The sequence below is a fragment of the Podarcis filfolensis genome, assembly GCF_964270895.1.
Source record: "Podarcis filfolensis genome assembly, chromosome: 11".
NCBI classification, from domain to species: Eukaryota; Metazoa; Chordata; class Lepidosauria; order Squamata; family Lacertidae; genus Podarcis; species Podarcis filfolensis.
This window is the reverse complement of record NC_139613.1, coordinates 60,699,916-60,718,173: the sequence shown is the minus strand read 5'-3', so window position 1 is coordinate 60,718,173 and position 18,258 is coordinate 60,699,916. Positions and strand designations below refer to the sequence as shown.

The following is an 18,258-nucleotide window of genomic DNA, read 5'->3' as shown; positions in this document are numbered from 1 at the left end:
ATCAATATTTTAATAACCCAATGAAGCATCACAAAAAGGAGCTATATCCCTCTGTACATGATTTTATTATTTACATAATACAATATAGCATAGATGCCGGGTAGCATGATTATGTGCAATACATAAATATGAACTATCTGTACACATTTGTATATCTAATAACTCAACTGAGGACAAAGTTTAAAGCAAAACCTGATGCTTTTAATGAAGAAAAACTAAGACTGAACACTGCAATAGAAGTCAGAAGTAGTGCCCTGTGTATACACAACTATTTACAGATGAGGACAGGCATTACCACTACACTACTCTAAACTGTACTTGTTTATATAAAAAAACACAAGTTTCATACATCACAAAAACCTTCCATTATAACACAGAAGTGATATTACCAGACAAGCATCAGTGAAGTATACTGCCTTTTCTAGAGTTGTTATTGTACAATGCTGTAGATAATGCAGCCCATGCAATACACCCAAGAACACTATAGTCCTACACCCAAGTACTATTAAAATAATAAAGCAGCCCTCAGAGTGGTTCCAGGCACCACTTAAAGTCTACAGCAGCCATATTGGGTATGATTTTTCCATGCAAAATGGTGCAATCTCACTACATTTGAAAACTATAAAAATTAAAAGCTAACGTTCTTTTGAACCCAGAACACATTCAACTTAAGATGTATATGACAAATTAAATGCTTGAATACATTTGCAAACTAGGTTCATCAGATGCATGTTACTTGACAGAGCTGCTGTGGTTATGTTTATTTTTTAAATGTAGCATTTTGTTTGTAAACTGTAAAACAGTCTTGTGGTTTTGTGCTACACAAACTTATCAGCTACATAAAGAGTAAGAAGCAGACAAATCTTCTGTTGTAGGCTAGTTCAAAAAGTTCTGAAAATGAAGTTTCCGTTGGGAACCAGTTTTAATAGTTGAGCAATTTTCATCAGTTCCAAGGATTGCACTGTTCAGACTCAAATTTCTTGGTTTCATTCAGTAGGTAACCTTAAACTGCAGCTTATGGCACCTGAACGCCCATTCTCTTTAGAAAGCGGCTCCTCTGCAGCTCAGTTTCAAAACAATGAATTGTGGAAATTAAAGAGGACAAAGTTTAACTATGGTAAAAGTAGACTCATTTTTTCCTGGTGTATAATTTAATCAAGCAGGCACGTAGCACTATCCAAGGATGATATACCTCAATTACATTCCCAAAAGGCAAATCTGCTGCAAACATGCAGATTTTATGCATCTGTTTGGCACATGTGAACTAGACAACTCTGTCTTTTGTGCATGTCTGTTTTCCAGTGCAGATCTTACTCTTTCAATTCATTTTGGGGAGGGCATGTACACATTTTAAAGGGCTGTATCTATCCAATTCTGCCTGTAACACCCACAACATCCTAAAATATCAATCAATAAGATAGACTAAAGTAAAACTCTGGAGAACATCAAAGGAAAATGGCCATGCATCTGCTCTTTAATGTTTTCCTAGGATATTTTAAAATAAAAACAAAGAAAGTCAGTCTTTTCACCGAGTAGGTTAGTTTATATTCTCTGGATTTTTTCGGCCACAACAACTGGATTCTCTTTTCTGATTTTTGCTGCAGCTTCTGCTTTGTAATCGTATGGGCAGTTGTGCTTGTCAGAGTAACGGTGAAGTCCACAAAACAGATTTCCACATCGGCAATCAAACCCTGTAAAAGCACAAAAACAGCATAAAGTTCTGTTCGGTGAAGACCTAGGTTTCGTCATGTGGAATAAAAAACTGAACTCCCGTACATACATACACCTGTGCCATTTCAAAGTGTCACAAAGTTTCAAAGTATGCAAGTCCTCAGCAGTAACTATATTTAAGACTGGATAAGTGTGGATAATGCAGTGTCTAATAGCATACCTGTAAGGCCAACCTTCTTTCTGCACATAAAACATCTGTTCTTCTTTGGTTTAGGCATTTCAGGTGTTTTCTCTTCATTCTGAGATGTACTAGGCTGACTAACTGTAGGACTGGGTTGAGTAACAACTGAAAAGAACAAAACGGGCCAAAGTTGATTAGACGTGGTATACTGTAATTCTAAACTGCTTTCATCTCCACATTTTAAATTCTCTTCTTTACACACCTCAGTTTATTTATAGAAAGAGATGCTGAATTAATTTTTGGAAGCACCTACTCCTTCATCCTCCCTGTCTCCTTTTTGTAGTAAAGAAATCATTAGAATGATTCTCTTATTATGTTAACCTGAAAACACAAAGTTCTCCCCCCCCTTCTGCCAATAGCAACCTATGACCCATGAAAAGCTTCTCTGGGGGGTTCCCCACCTTTTGTGGGGCAGTGGCTTCTAAGCTGCCACAGTCCTCATCTTTTCCAGAAGTCCTCTGTACCCTTCCATATTATTCAGGATGCCTACCCCCTTCAGAGACTTTTTCAGGGGGTGGGGATAGTAAAGCTTCATTCCATTAAGTTAAATTTCTCAAGTTAGCTTAGGATTCAAGCAATTCAGTCTTGATAGAAGCACCAAGTAGAGCCCATAACCTTCTGGGCTGGTTCCCAAGTAATGGATTGTAGAAGACTTGTGTGCTGGAGATTACCAAGAGTAAAGATGCAGGTTTCGGAATGGATATTTTATGGTCTCACTCAAACTTTCAGCAAACTACTACTCTTGCCACCACAAAAAACATACATTGGCTGAAAGGATGTACCTTGGAGGTTCCTCTTTCCTATTCTCTCCCCTATAATCACCATCCCCTTCAAACAGAATCTGCATCAGCCCATAGCTGCTCCAGAGAACTAGGAAGGTATTTCTGGGTGCTCAACACCTTAGTGTGGTATGTTTCCATCTTTCTGTGCACACAGTAGTCAGTGTTGCTGCACTATCATCATAAATGAAGAGCTAACACTATCATACTACTACTACTTTTTTTTTTACCTAATCTATGCAGTTAAAAAACACCCTTTCATTTAATGCATTATCTGTTTACTTACACTACATATTTATTAAGCTTACTAAAAGACACATCTGTGCAAGATGGGTGGAACAACACACATCATACATAGGCCATAGCATATTCTATCATTTTATATACTCCCACCTAGTTTCAGAACATTAATATGTATGCTACTTGATTCAAAGAAAAATAGAAATCATTGTGCTATTTAAATATCTTTCAGCTTGCCGTCTACCTTCACATTTATCAGGAATATACATAAAAAGGTCCCCCTGATGTATAAAGCTGTTCATCATTAAGGCTGTACCTGCTGGGCTGGCCTTTTCACTTACTTCTAAATGAATCCCATGTCCAAATTCACCTTATTTAGAATTACATTTTATGATACTATACACCAGCAAGAAATACTGGCAAAAGAATCGAACCATCCTAATATCAAAGCGTTCAAACAAAATCATATAGCAAAAATACATTACTAAAAACAACTTTTAAAAGCCTATTATAAGAAGAGTTCATCCAAACAATTAATGTAAATATATACCCATTGATTATGACTTCAGCACCAGAACATTCAATAGTGGGAATATTGAATGCAAATTAATACAAAAACACTCATGCAAAATGCTCTATGGATTTCAACCTTGTGAACTTATTCAAATTTAGGAAATATTTCATAAACACTTTACAAGTACCAGAAGTTACTTCAAAATGTCAAGCCTTTAAAAAAGGCCTGAATAACAATGCATGGAGGTATATTATATTCAGAAATAATCATTTCAGTGAAGTTGGTATACAAAACAGATATAAAATAGGGATATAAAAAACAAAGATATTAAAAAAAACCCAACCTTGTTTGCAAGATTGTTGGATTTCTCCAGTGATCTAAAGTAACTATTGAAAGTTGTAAAGACTGGTGAACTGCAGCACGTTAAAGAATTCATTCAAAACGCTTAAGGAAAAAAACGCCAACCATTTTGTATGGTTTTCTTTAAATAAAAAAAGAATAGCACATTCTCACTACTCAATTCATTTTTGCTGAAGGGACTAGCGACATTAATCTACTTATAATAACTGTTGGATGAACTCTTACAAGCAGTGAACAAATTGATCTAAGGATGATAAATCTTTTACTTTGCAATTTTGCCCTTTAATGCTAAAGAACCAAATACTAAAGAGAATATGGCATAGTTTTTCTCATTGGTTACCAAACGTCTACACCTGCCAGGTCCCACTGAACTAGCTGCACTTAAGCGACTTTAAAAAAGGCATACCTGGCTCTGTTGTTTCTGTTTTCGGAGTTACTTTCTCCTCTCTTGAAATGCTCATTTCTGTCATTTGCTGTGTTACAGGCAAGGCGGCAACAGGCACATTTCTGCTTGCATTCAGTGAAATGAGAGCAATCTGTTAGTGCTATTAGGAAGACTAACATCTTATAAAGCTAAAACTTAAAAACCCTGGGCTCTTCTTTGACAACTATGACTGAACTCACTGGTGATAAAGTTTGATGTATAGACTGTAATATCTAAGTGTCCTTGTAATCTAACCTTATAGCAAACTAAGGCATTTACATCAATTCCCTCATTGTAAAGCTCAGAGCCTTTTTGACTGCAGAAATAATAAACTCTGCAGTTATTTCCCCTACAAACTAGCTGTAGCAGAAACTGTTATAATAGTAATAGGCTTAGAGTGTCCCTTACATACTCTCCCAGAATTATTTCATTTCACTATCAGGCTCTACACTGCTCTTACCTTGATCTGTCAGATGTGCCGCCAGCAGCACCTTCACAGTTGTTTAAACTAGTATCTGCTCTCTGTACAGATGCAGAGTCTGAGGTAGGACTGTTGGAACCACTTGATGTTCCTGTATGAAGGGGGGAAATATAAGCATATAGATTAGAAACGTAAACTTCGTAATATGCAGATACTACAGCTGTTAAATACTTGGAAGTCTTTTTAATGAGTTAATTTGGCTTATACACAAAAATGCCTCAAAGTTACTAGAATAGTACAAATGTTCACTTAAATGTTTATATCTGAAATGTGACAGTATTCACAGCTAGCATTTCAGTTATATTATGTTCCTCCAGCACATACCCATTGGACTGATTCGGCCACTATTTTGCTGTCTTTGAAGATGTTCTTTATAGCAGACAGAACACATTCCGTTAGTTCTAGGATTCCCATAAAATCCACATCCTGTGCTACACAGCATGGGCCCTGGGGTCTGGTTGGTCTCCTGAGCCATCTTGTGCTGTAAATAAACACACACACAAACTGCTTTAGAAGTTGCTATAAGATCATAATTCACATGAACTAGCCATTACATAAGATAACATCACATAGCCATATTTCCACAGTGGTCATTCTCTGTGTATAAGCACAGGCAACCATAACAGGAAAAGGGACAGGACTAAAGGAAACCGCTCCAAACAGAGTAAGTGAGGTATGAGGCAAAAGCCTGTTTCCACTTGAACTTTGTGAAAAGGCACCACCTTCCCCCCAAATGCAGACAGGATTGTGAGCTACACCTGTGTGATTCCTTCATCTTGTAAGTCAAATTGGCAGGAATAAGCAGGAATGCCACCTCAACTGTTGAAGCTTAAGAGAGGTAAGTAGCTTGCCTATTGATTATCTTCAGCCTAGGGCCTAAAAAGGAGAGGGAAGATTGTATTCATATTCTCCAGTCCCAAATTAACCTCACCTGGATTGCTTTACTACAGAAAAAATGTTGCCTCATAGCTTAGACGCCTGAGGGTCAATGTTAAGTGCATACAGGCATCAATGCAACCTGCCCACAATGCACTGCTTTCAAGTAAGCATATGGCAGAGGTGAATCTAAATGTATGTTCCATTGACAGTCATTCGGTGCTGAAAAGACCACATCCAGAAGGATCATCTCAAAGGTCATCCAGTCCAACCCACTGCAATTATGCTCCTTTGATTTAGACTTAAGGGTCCTGATCCAGCAATCTTTACTGGAGTGTGGAAGAAATAGAGAGAGAAACATTCTATCTGTCTTTAACTGTGACTCCTACTGCAGAGCATTGGACTAGATCAGGCGTGGCCAGACTTGGCCCTCCAGCTGTTTTGGGACTACAATTCCCATCATCCCTGACCACTGGTCCTGTTAGTTAGGGATGATGGGAGTTATAGTCCCAAAACAGCTGGAGGGCCAAGTCTGGCCATGCCTGGACTAGATGACTCTTCAGGTCCCTTCCCACTCTAGGATTCCTCCATTTTGCTCTACCTGCCCCATCTGTGGAGTGGGATGCAACAAGAACAACACTAGAAGCAAAATATACGAACTATCAAAATTAGTTTGTGGTTCTGTTTTCCTTTATTCCTGTGGAGAAGGCAGACCAACATATGCTAATCATAAAACCCTGGACTGTGATTTGTCACTGAAAGGGACACAAATGTGTCCTGAACCTTTCATAGTGATTTTAAATCTTCAAGTTTATTCAATAAAGCAGAACAGTCTTATGCTTCTCCATTCATGCCTGTTCTGGTTATTGCCTATCAACAGATCTCACAGCATGGGGAGTACTTTTAGGCTCAAGAGACACACTGCTTTGTATATTAAAAACAAATTATGGAGATAAGGATGGAGCACTATTCTTGGTAGACTAGCTCAACAGGACCTGAGAACTTGGGCCCGTAACCAAACCAACCCCATGCTAACTGAGAACACCATGTGTTTAAATTATTTTATACAAAATCATCTACTATTTTAATAAGACAAAAGCTATTAAGCTGAAGAGTTTCACTTGAAGCAGGCTTTTTGGAAGATGTCCTGCTTAATATATTCATTAAAACAAGCCACTCATTTTACAGCAACTCAGCAAAATACTGTGACTATCAAAACAAACTTGAACAAAATTTCCTGCTTGAAAAGGCCGCCTCATCTGTGCATGACACGGGTCATGTTTTAGCAACATAAACACTTCAACTTCATTACCATATAAGCTATGCAAGACTGATATAAAAATATAGGATCCATAACCTATGTTCCCACAGCACTACATTAATTGGATTGTAACGTGTAATAATGGTCTACTAGAAAGAAAAGCATTCGAAGACCTCAACAATGGAAAGGCAGCATATAAAACTGTGAAATGAATAAAAATGAAAAATCTTCAGAGCATATTTGCATGTATACATTTTAAACAGTATGAAACTTCCAAAGCTTGAATTTACATATCCTGAATAATCATGTTTTTTCTGCACAAGCATCTTTAAGAAAATCAACTGAGAATGGCTTCAGAGTTTATTCTTGTTCTAAAAGGCCTGAAGACAAGAGTCCTGTACCATACATACGCGTGGGTCACTTTTCCACAATTGTTATAATATAGCATTTTAGAAGATATGCTCAAGGGGGACAGAAAAAGAGGGCCTGTTTCACAAAACAGTAGATAATATTTGCTGAATAAATATCACAAGGCAGACTTCAGGCACACCTTCACCATAAAGTCCACCCTAACTCACTAAAATCAGCTTGTAATTTATAAAGAAACATTTGTTTGGGAGAATATGTGGTCACAAATTTGACCTGTTTTTCCAAAACAAATGTAAAATCGACACTGTAAGCTATGTAAAACTTATCTGTAAAAACAAAGCTGTGCCATTTTCATTTTTCTACTTTCATGTAAATTTTGCACCATCCAATTAAAAAGCCCTAGAATGACATCATCAGTATCAAAGAAGTTTGCACCTGCAAATGGCTAGCGTGGAAAGCCAAACAAATCTTTACAGAAAAACAATGTTTGTTATCAGGTATGAATTTCATAATTTTAAGCTAGCTACCGTTGTTTAGACCTTTAGCTTTTTTACTGGAATACTGGGTTTGAATAGTATCACATGCACGTCGTCTGCTTGCTTTAATATTTCTCAGAAGCCCAAGTCACATGGTGAGTGCATTAGCTTCCGCTTGTCACAAGGCTGCAATGTGACAGGCTGAGCTAGAGGCTCAGGCAAAAGCTCGTCAACAGGGGCCTCTGAAATCAGCTTCTATTTATATCTCCAAAGGCTGCCCAGCTCCTGTACAGCCCACAGAACTGAAGCAGCAAAAATGGACCAACAGGAAACTATAAAAGCAGCTTAACAAAGGACACTCAATTAAGAGAAACATGTCAGGCTGATAACTAACTATATCGAGAATTTATCAGGGATTTTAGCCCTGAGCAAGAGTAGTAAGAACAGTTAAATGGCCCAGATGACTCCACACACTACAAACTGTATGCACCAGATGGTTCCTCCTAAAATATGCTTATTTGGGTTACCGCTCTCCAGCTCAAGAAAGCTGCGCTTGCTCAACTGCACGGCTGGCCTTTAGAGAACTGCTCCGTCCATATTAGTTCCAACGCTGGTCCAAAGCCGCGGCTGGACACACTGTGCAGCATTCATGCGCCTAACATGGGGAACATGCCCGACCTACAATCAAGGCCCCAAGGCTTCACGATACTAATACTTTTAGTTTAAGCAAAGCTTACAAACCACGACTGTGTTTATCCATGTTTCCTTCTTTTAAATGCAATTTAATTAGGAAGGGGGCAGAAAAGGAAACCTCCTCTGGGGAAACTGAGTGGGGAAGGCACACAATGAAGCAGCGGAGGAAAACTAGGCCGGGGCCTGGAGGCCTGAGAAGGCGGGCGCGGGGCGGGGGGGGGGGCAAACAAAGGGAAGGGAGCCGCTGCTGCTGCCGGAGGAGGAGGAGGAGAGAGGAAGCGCCGAGGGAGGCGGGGGGGGGGGCGCGGAGAGAGGCCTGCCAGAGAATCCCTGAGTCACGGCCAGGCCCAGCCGAGGAGAAGGGCCGCTCGCGGCCTCCGCGGCCCGGGAAACCGCCTCTGTCCTGGGGGGGGGGGGCGGGAAAGGAGCCGCCTGGGTCCCCCCCCGCCAGCCCTTTGCCCGCCTCCCTCCCCCTCCCTCCCTCGCCACGCCTGGCTTTTGGGGCGGTGGTCGCGAAGGAGGCCCCTTTCCGGGGAAAGCTCTTTCTCCCCCCCCGAAAAGCCGAAGCCCGGCTGCCCCTTCGCGGCCCTCCTGGGCGCGGGGGAGACGCGGAGACACAGACCCCCCCTAGCCGGGGGGGGGCAGAAAGGGCGCCGCTGGGTCCGCAGCCCCCCCCCCCCGGGAGGGGAGGAAGGAAGGAAGGGGCGACTCACCCGCCTCGAGGCTCCCGGCCAGACTCCGACCCAGAGGACAAAGAAGCAGGAGGAGGGAGGCCGAGGAGGCCGCCGCCGCCGCTATCCCGGGCTCGGGCGGGAAGACAGCCCCGCCGCCGCCGCCGCCGCCGCTTCCTCCCTTTGTTCCTGAAGCAGCAGCGGGAGGCGGAGGAGGCGGAGGAGGAGCCGCTGCCGGGCGGGGGGGGGGCGGGGGGAGCAGCTGCTTCCCGGCCGCGCTGGGAGGGCCAAGGGCGGCGCTGCTGCTGCTGCCGGTGCTGCCTCTGCCTCTGCCTCTGCCCCGCCGCCGCCGCCACCAGCCTCGGGGCCGGGGGAGCCTAGAGAGCGCCTCGCGCGCACAAACCGCCGCCGCCGAGCGAGCCAGGCAGGCAGGCAGGGAGGGAGGGAGGCGGGCGCGCGCGCGTCGGCAGCTGACGGGCTCGATGACGAGGCGCCTCACGTCACCAGGCCCCGCCCCGCCCGCCCCTCCCCCTCCCCAGGCCGGGATCGCTGCGCTTCGAGGCGCCGCCGCCCTGAGAGGGATTCCCCCTTGTGCTCCCGCTGGCGCAGCCACGTCTCCTCGGAAGTAGGCCCCGAGCGGTGCCCGGACTGCAGCGCAAAGGAAGGGATGGAAGGCAGCCGAAAACAGCTGCGAAATCTCCCTCCCCCTTCGCGAGGAGAACCAGAAAACCCCAAAGCAGCCCGTCCCTCCGCGCCCGGACCTGGAGGCACCTCCGAGAAGACCCTGCTGCGTGTCCCTCGGGACGTTCCCCACGCATTCCTGCACATTCACACACTTGCTTACTTGTGGGCAAACTGCGTGGTGCCCGGGGAATCGGCGCAACTGTCCGCTTATGCAAACTCCCCTTTCAGGTCCACCGTGCCCTCCCACCTCATTTCTCTCCACACATTTACATGCCAGCCTAATCCTGGGAGAAAAAACCAGACTGCCAGGATACCCATAATAAGGAGATCAGCTTCCATCAAATATTTTAAAAGATATATACACCACATATTAAAGGGCATGCATGGCGCTTAGAAACTTTTCCTTGAGCACGGCTACTCTTGCTAATTTAGTGGGATCAGAAATTTCATTTTGGATTTAATACATGCTTGTAAATTATCCAAGGACCTCTTATTGTTCCAGTTCTTGCGATTGGTCAGAAATGCAGTTTTTGTGGTGTCTTATTTACTGAGGTGGTCTGGCTGTGGCCACGGGAATCATAATTGTGCCAGAGCAGTGCTTAGCGTAGGACCTCCTCAGCAGGCCAAATGTCTTTTGAAAGTGTTGTTTGAAAAAGGCTTCAGCCCAGTGACGTTCTAATGTTGACAGCTGAGCATTTCTTGATCTTGCCTAATATTTGCTTTGATAACCAATTCCAAATTACTGTATCTCTTTCAGCATAAATAAAAGTCCCTATATTACTACCTCAACACATTGTAATTATAAATATTTTCTCTTCACTGTACGCTCCTGTTAAGTGGCCTGCTGATATTCATTAGACAAATAAAATGTGAATGTTTAAATAGACAGTAATATAAAATGAATGAAAAACAAAATGGATCTGTACACAACAGGGAGCCCAGTTGGGGCTTTGAGCCATTTGTTCCCCCTTTTGTGCTTGCTGAACAGCTGTGACCTTTACCCTACATAAAGTTCACACAGCACATCAAGTTGCACATATTCTTGTTTTGCTGGGATCCTTTTTTCAGTAGCGGTGAGTTTGATCAGTGTTAATATCTGCACGCTAGATGGTTTTTTTGGTGAGTGTCCTTTTAGTGCCTCGGACTACAAGTACAGGCGTGTGGGCCTTGAACTTTCTGCTGTGAATGAGTAAGCTTGTGCTGCTAAGATGTAAACAAGAATAAAGCAGTTGGCGCTTTCACTCAGCTGCACAGAAGGGGCTCTCTTACACTACAGGAGGGATAAGAGAGAAGCTGCTTCCCCGAGGTCAGCTGTGGTGACTGGGCAAAAACAGAACCGTACTTATCAGTGAAATGTTTGGACTGAATAGGTGCAGCAGAACCGTTTAGAGTTCTGGAGGCTTGGATCCTAAGGTAGGTCTGCCTAAAGGGAAGGTTTTTTGCTTACACAGGGGCAAGGTGTTTCTGGTTTCCTTGCCTGCTGCTTCTGCAAACTGGTTTTCAGAGGGCTGGGGGATTCTCCAGAACAGGTGCAAAGGAGGACAGCAGAGCTTGGGACAAAACTCCCATCTGTCTGCACAAGCAGATAAGCCCAAGCCCAGGCCAGGACGTTCTTCTGCCAGAGGTGGAACAGTCAATGTCCCTGTAATGTTCTCTTTTAATGAGGATTTGTTAAAGAACTAAGTACAAACAGGTCTAATATCCTTCAGGGGCTACTTCACTCTGGCTTCTTGCCCTGCCCACTCAGTTGGGCCTAACCTCAGCTAAATATGGGAGGTGCCCTTAAAAGTAGAGTCACATTTATCCTTACAGCCCTCTGCCAAATCAAGCTGTGCAGTACTCGGGACAGGTGTTCCCAAGCTGATCCATGGACCACGCACGGTTTGCAAGCTTCATGCAGGTGGTCTAGCAAGAGTAGTGGGTGTAGCAGCTGCTCCATCATTCTTAGAGCCTGGGGGTCTGCCTGGAAGGTGAGGATCAGTACAACCAGAACCCCTTTTCTGTTTTCTAAAATTATTATTACCCATCCTTCACTAGCAGGTCCCAGGTTGAGTTGCAGCAATTCAAAATTAAAAACACTTGGAACAGATTACAATTGCAGGAATATGGTTGACCCTGAAAACATACATCTCAGGTGTCAAAGGCCAGAATAAAGAGATCTGTACGTTTTTTAATACAGGCTTCCTCAACCTCAGCCCTCCTGATGTTTTGAGACTACAGTTCCCATCATCCCTGACCGCTGGTCCTGCTAGCTAGGAATCATGGGAGTTGTAGGCGAAAAACATCTCGAGGGCCAAGTTTGAGGAAGCCTGTTCTAATATGTCTGTCACTGTATCTGCACTCAGCGGTGGTTTTTTATTGTGCCAGATCAGTCTTCCTCAACCTTGGCCCTCCAGACCACAAGTGGGACACCATTACAGGACCCCATGTTCCAAGCAAGCTGAGTTGCAAGAGCACCCAATGAATTCATAGCATCACTGTAAATATATCTGTCATTCTGCCTCATTTGCAGATTTAAAGATAAAAAAGCACATCAGATTTCTTTTAGCTGTGTTAAACCAGGCTTCCTCAATCTCAGCCCTCCATATGTTTTGAGACTACAATTCCCATCATCCCTGACCACTGGTCCTGCTAGCTAGGGATCATGGGAGTTGTAGACCAAAAACATCTGGAGGGCCAAGGGTGAGGAAGACTGTGTTAAACTAAGATATGATTACCTCAGCCTCTGCCTCCCCTCACCACAATTACTAATGGCCTGGACCTCTTGCCAGGAGAGCTTTAAAAGAGGTTAATCTCTTTTACTCATCTCACCTGGATGCCAGAAAGAGATGCATTTCTAGAAGCTATTTCCAAACATTTAGACAAACTCTTACTGGCTGGCACCATGCGAGATTTTGTAACACTCATCCACTGTCAGAAAAAGAAGATAAGCAGTCGCAAGAGCACCTGGTAAACTCAGTATCTTCTTTCTTTCACACAAACACCTGCCATCATCTGCCAGGGATGCTTTACTTGAGACTCCTGCATTGGATGGGGTTGGACTAGATTGGCATTTCTCAACTGGGGGCCCCCAGGGGCCTCAGGTGAAAATTGTGTAAATGGGGGGCCATGGCACGAGACCAGAGGACCACAGAGGGAAGTGAGAAATGATCAAGCAAAACTGTTTTTCATGGCATTTCTTTCTTTGTCTTTGGTAGATTCAGGTCTCAGTTGTGTGAATTATTTACGCAGCCTCACCCTGAATCACCTTAACATACTGGACAGAGATGATCTTTGGTTATTCCTCACAGCAATAGAACCGGATATAAAAAACTTGTTTCTGGTCATCAAGCACAAGGGTCAAATTGATAGAGAAATACTTAAAGAATATTTTTTTTAATGTAATTGTGTTTTGTGTAAATTATAAAAATTAAAATTAAAACATGATCTGTTTACAAACAAAACATTGAAATTGCTACCTTTCTACAGGTAGGACAGGGGGTCACAGGAAGGAAACAAGGTGGAAAGGGAGCCAGGGTTGGAAAAAGGTTGAGAAACGCTGCATTAGATGACCCTCAGGGTCCCTTCCAACTCTACAATTCTATGATTCACCTCTTTGCTGGGCTGCTGCGGCTGCGGCTGTGGCTGCTCCACCCCGCGACATGCCACCCGCTCTTCCGCTCCCTCTCCCACGCCCTGCCCGCCAATGGTGCTCTGGCTGGGACAACGGAGGTGGAAGAAGAGCAGGGCAGAAATACCTGAGAGGGCCAGGGAGAGGGAGAGCAAGAGGGAAGGGAGGCAAAATACAGGGAACCCTCGATTTGTGTGGGGGTTGCGTTCTAGGTCATTGTGCACTTGCATGAAATCACGTGAAATGGAAACGCCCTGTTTTGCTCCTGCCCCACCCTTTTAGTGATGTCCTTTTTGATGTTTGTGCGTCACTTCTGGGTTTGGCACTATGTGTTTGGCACTGTGTGCACAATTGTGCACATATCTGTCATGCCTAAAATGGTGGTTGCATGTACGGGACAAACTGCATCTCATATTAAATCGGTGTGGGACACAGCATTTGGCTGCTGGCTGGGCTTTCTGCCTTTGGCTTGGAGGGGCTCAGAAGTTGAACATACCTGTGCTTGGAAAATCCCTTATTTTGGCTGCTGATCCCTTATTTTCGAGGCTGCTGGTCCCTTATTTTCAAATCTATAAGTTGACAGTTATGCCACAAGTGCTACGGCTACCAAGAGTTCACCTCCAATTCCAACCTCCTCTTTCATTACTCCGTAGCAGCTCCTGAGGCTAAACCTGCAATGTGGACATTTTAAAGTGGGGTTGATCAGAACAAATGTTCAGAGGTCATTTCCTTGTACCCAGGAACAGGTGAAACAAGCCACCGTTGGCAGGACTGGCAGCAACTGCAGCAGGTATGCTCTATGCAGATATTGTCTTCTCTTGTTAACTTTGCTGCATTAAATGTGCATTCTGTAGCTGACCTTTGCAATGGTTTATTTTGAAATCTTTAATATAACATTTTATTTTCCTGTTAATGTTGCTTTGAATGTATATTTGACTTTATTCAGTCATATTTTAGTCTACGTGGTTTTATTTGCTGTTTTAGTGTGTTGTAAACTGCTTTGAGATTTTTTTCTTAAAAATATAAAGCAGTAAAGAAATGGAACGAATAATAACAATAGTAAAAAAATACCAGACCACTCCCGTTTTTGTTAACTCAGAAGCAAAGACTGTTTCCACAAGGATAAGTGAATTAAACAACCCAAGGTATGTGATGAAAACAATTTTAGATCCTATGCAGGACAATCTACCTCTTTCTACCTGGCCTCCTGGCCAGATTTTGCCTTCATGAGCTCACCAGCAGGGGTTGCGCTCAGATAAAACCAAGGACACAGTTTGCATTCACAGGCAAAGTCTTGAAATATTTCTGAAATGTACCATGAGGGAATTCCACAATCAGAAGACAGTCACCCCAAGCACCTCTCTTCATACTCGCATCTCTCTCCTCTCCTGCCTCTGTTGTGTTTATCTGTCATTATTTTTAGTTGCATACATTAACATTTGTTCATATTTGCTGTTTTGCAGGTCCACTATACTAAATACCTTGGGTTTTTGCTCATTTGTGTTTAAATGCTGCAGCCTTTTTAATGTCATGATGGATGGAAAATGTTGGTCTGCGGTTGGATTCTCTGTGCAGAGACAGCAAAACAGGAATAATGAGATGGCTTTGCTGACACTCCACAGCACAAGGAGCATGGGGCATCTGGTGTCTTGAGCATACATTTTATCATTTTTAAAAGCCTACTTTTGGATGTGTGCTTTGTTTTTATTTTTTAAATGAAATAAGGACAGAAGTAAAACGGTACAAGGTTTGACCACTGAATTTCAGATTGCTGCAGATTCCCTGCTCCTACCACCGTTTAATTCCTCTAGCTAAGAGCTGGAATTCTCAATAACTTTTGTATGTATGCATTTTTGTTGTTGTTCTGACATTTTCTTTTCTCTGATTTTCCTCTTAATTTTTATTACACTCTAGTTTTGGGCAGATAATTAAGGATGTGTAAAAGCACTGAGGCATTCCTAGTGAGCAAGTTCCTCTTGCTTATGAGCCAGCAGCATCTGTGTGTACTGTTTATTTATTATTACATTAATATCCTATCTCTCATCCAAGGAGAATGAGAATAAATTGGCATTGATTCAAAGTGTTTGAATTTATTTTATCAAAAATATAAGTGGGTTGACTATATCCTGGATACCGTTTATTTATGATCACTGGAATTTTTGAACTAATCACAAAGTATTTACCAAGGACTGACCTGTTGTCTGGAACTACATCCTGAACCTATTAAAAATGTATGTTTCTAAGCAGCTAAAGGCTTCTAAATAGACCAGGCATGCAGTGTTGGAAGAACCCTCTCCAGCACCTGGGGCAGCGTAGACCATATGGACTGCGAATGCGGCATCCCGCGTGTGCGCAGTTCGTACGGGATGCCGCTCGCGCGTGGCGGCCGTATGACCCATATGGACTGTGTGCGCCCTTGGCCACTCTACAGCTGGGGGAGGCAGGGGCCATCTTGTCACCCCTCCCAGAGTGGCACCTCCACCCCCCTTACTATGCCCCTGCAGGCATGTCCAAAGTCCGTTACGAGGGCCTAATCCGGTTTAATCCTAAAAATCCTAAAAAAACCCTTAACTCTTCACTTCATCAGATCTGGCCCTCTTTGGACACCACTGGAGTAGACAATGGAACCTGGGAATCTAAGTGCCACAAACCAGCTAAAATGGTTATTGGGCTCTCTGTTTCACTAAAGTGAACTGTCAGCTTCAGAGCTGGAGACAACCAGTTCAACTCTACAATGCAGAATGGTAATTATCACAAACAAAATAATAATAATAATAAAAATTCCTTCCAGTAGCACCTTAGAGATCAACTAAGTTTGTTATTGGTATGAGCTTTTGTGTGCATGCACACTTCTTCAGATACAAGGCTGTCTTACCTTGGGATCCAGCTGGATACTGTGGCACAGACTTCCTCACTGCCTGAGGGTAAATTGATGGCCCTATGTGACATTATTTTGGAGTTTTTGCCACTGGAGAAGGTTATCTTGAGACAGATTCAGTCCCTATTGGGTCATATGAATTTCGCCTGCAGGGTGGTTGCTCCTGGTCGCCCCCTTTGTGCTCGCCTGGCAAGACTCTCTGCAGGCCTGCAGTCACCCATCATTAGGTGCGATTGCGTAGGGAGGTCAAGGCAGACCTCAAGATGTGGCTGGAATTCCCGAGGGAGTTCAATGGGGTATCTCTGTGGCAGGATACCTTAAACCTGCACTGTGATTTCCAGGTCCATTTGGACACTGCTGGATCCTTGGGTTTTGGGCTCTTTTCCGTGGCCATTGGTGTGCACAGCCATGGCCTGAGCACTGGCAGGGCACAGTCATTACCCGTGACTTAATGTTTCTTGAGCTTTTCCCCATTGTAGTAGCAGTGCACATGCGGACCGTGGAGTTCAAGGACCGGCGGGTCCGTTTCTGGTCCAATAATCAGGCCGTGGTGAGTGTTTTGGCAAGGCAGTTGTCACGCTCCAGCAGAGTCTCTGCCCTTTTGCACACGTTTGTGCTGTGGTGCCTCAGGTTCAACATTGTGTTTTCTGCCTGTTTTATTCCTGGCGCTACTAATGATATTGCTGATGCCCTATCCCATTTTCAGATGGAGCGCTTCAGATCCCTGGCTCCCGATGTACAGCAGTTTCCGGAATATTTCCCTGTTCAGCTTTGGAACCTTGGCAGCAGCTAGTCCTTAGGGAGTAGTGGCATCTGTGTCTTCTTCCACATTGCGGTTTTATAAGAGGGCCTGGATGGACTTATTAGCGTTTCAATCATGGCACTTGACAATCGACAATACTTTGTTGCCATCCATGCATCAGGTGTTGCAGTATTTGGCTCACCTGTAAAGCATGGGTCGTGCGGTTAAGTCCATTAGAATTCAATCTTCTGCCATTTCATTTTTCTGTAAATCCCTTTATTCTAAAGATCCTTGTGCAAAGTTTCTAGTGCGCAAGGCTCTGGAGGGTTGAGGCAGATTGCAGCCACCTAAGTCACCAGGTAGGAGGCCGGTCACTTTTGACCTTTTATCCAAAATGTGCAGCAAGTTAAGACTTGTCTGCTGGTCCACTTATGAAGCGAGACTCTTTTCAGCAGCTTACTCTGTTGCGTTTTTTGGTGCACTGCGTGTGGGCGAAGTGATGCTGGAGTCAGCACGAGGAGGGTTCTCTAGGGGCTTGCTTTTGCAGGATGTTCAGCTTTCTGAGGGGGAGCTGGTTCTCACCATCCAGAATTCCAAAACGGACAAGTTGGGCAGAGGTGCCTTAATGAGGCTGTAAGCATGGCCCTTGTCCAGTTAAAGATGCCAGGAAGTATTTGTCACTTTGCCCGCCTGGGGATGGTCCCTTCCTGATTCACAAGGATGGGAACCCGTTAAGGAGGCATCAATTTGCTGCAGTGATGCGTAAGGCGATCGCAGCGTGTGGTCTGCTGGCCAGTGAGTTTGCACCTCATTCCTTTTGCACTGGTGATGCCACCACTGTTGCACACTGGGGCCTGTCTGTTGACAGGATCAAGGATTTGGGAAGTCTGATGCATATGGGGTTATTTATGGAAGCGGCGCTGAGGTGCAGTTATTAATGTTGTTTTGTTCATTCCTAGGTCCGTCTGCCCTGCACGTCTGGATAGTCAAGCACAGCATTGTCCACTGGGCCGGCAGGAGGGCAGCAGAGTCTGGATTCAGACCCAGGCTTGGACTTCCCGACCACATGAGTGTCTCCTGGGTATCCAGACGCGGAATGTGTTGGGAGGAGCTTCTCCCGATGGTGCAGGCGAAGGTGTCTGCGGAAGGCACACCTGCGGCGATGGTGGTGCAGCTGGGCGAGAATGATTTGCCGGAAGCTCCCGGCTTGAGATTGCGGACCTGCATGCAGGAGGACTCGGAAGAATTGAAGGCAGCTCTTCCTGGACTCAAAATATTTTGGTGCAGC

General features: G+C 44.1%; 1 protein-coding gene and 1 long non-coding RNA gene across 4 annotated transcripts; one reads left to right on the top strand and one right to left on the bottom strand.

Annotated features, from left to right (window-relative positions):
* Positions 1-46: 46 nt before the first annotated feature.
* Positions 47-9,594, bottom strand: ZFAND5 (zinc finger AN1-type containing 5). Of its 3 annotated transcripts, none has more exons than XM_083577185.1 (6): positions 9,099-9,594; positions 5,035-5,191; positions 4,690-4,801; positions 4,212-4,312; positions 1,892-2,017; positions 47-1,691 (listed from the first exon to the last, which is right to left on the bottom strand). In XM_083577185.1, exons 2-6 carry the CDS (start codon positions 5,183-5,185, stop codon positions 1,543-1,545), a joined length of 639 nt encoding a protein of 212 aa, XP_083433311.1. In that variant the 5' UTR covers positions 5,186-5,191; positions 9,099-9,594; the 3' UTR covers positions 47-1,542. The 3 variants fall into 3 exon arrangements, with proteins under 3 accessions (XP_083433311.1, XP_083433310.1, XP_083433312.1); XM_083577184.1 differs by having other exon boundaries at positions 4,212-4,315; positions 9,099-9,527; XM_083577186.1 differs by having other exon boundaries at positions 5,035-6,009; positions 6,143-9,110.
* Positions 9,595-9,853: 259 nt separating this feature from the next.
* LOC310745050 lies at positions 9,854-15,672 on the top strand. The gene is made up of 3 exons (XR_014539859.1): positions 9,854-11,153; positions 14,004-14,140; positions 14,814-15,672. It is a non-coding gene; the product is annotated as an uncharacterized lncRNA (long non-coding RNA).
* The last annotated feature ends 2,586 nt before the right edge of the window (positions 15,673-18,258 follow it).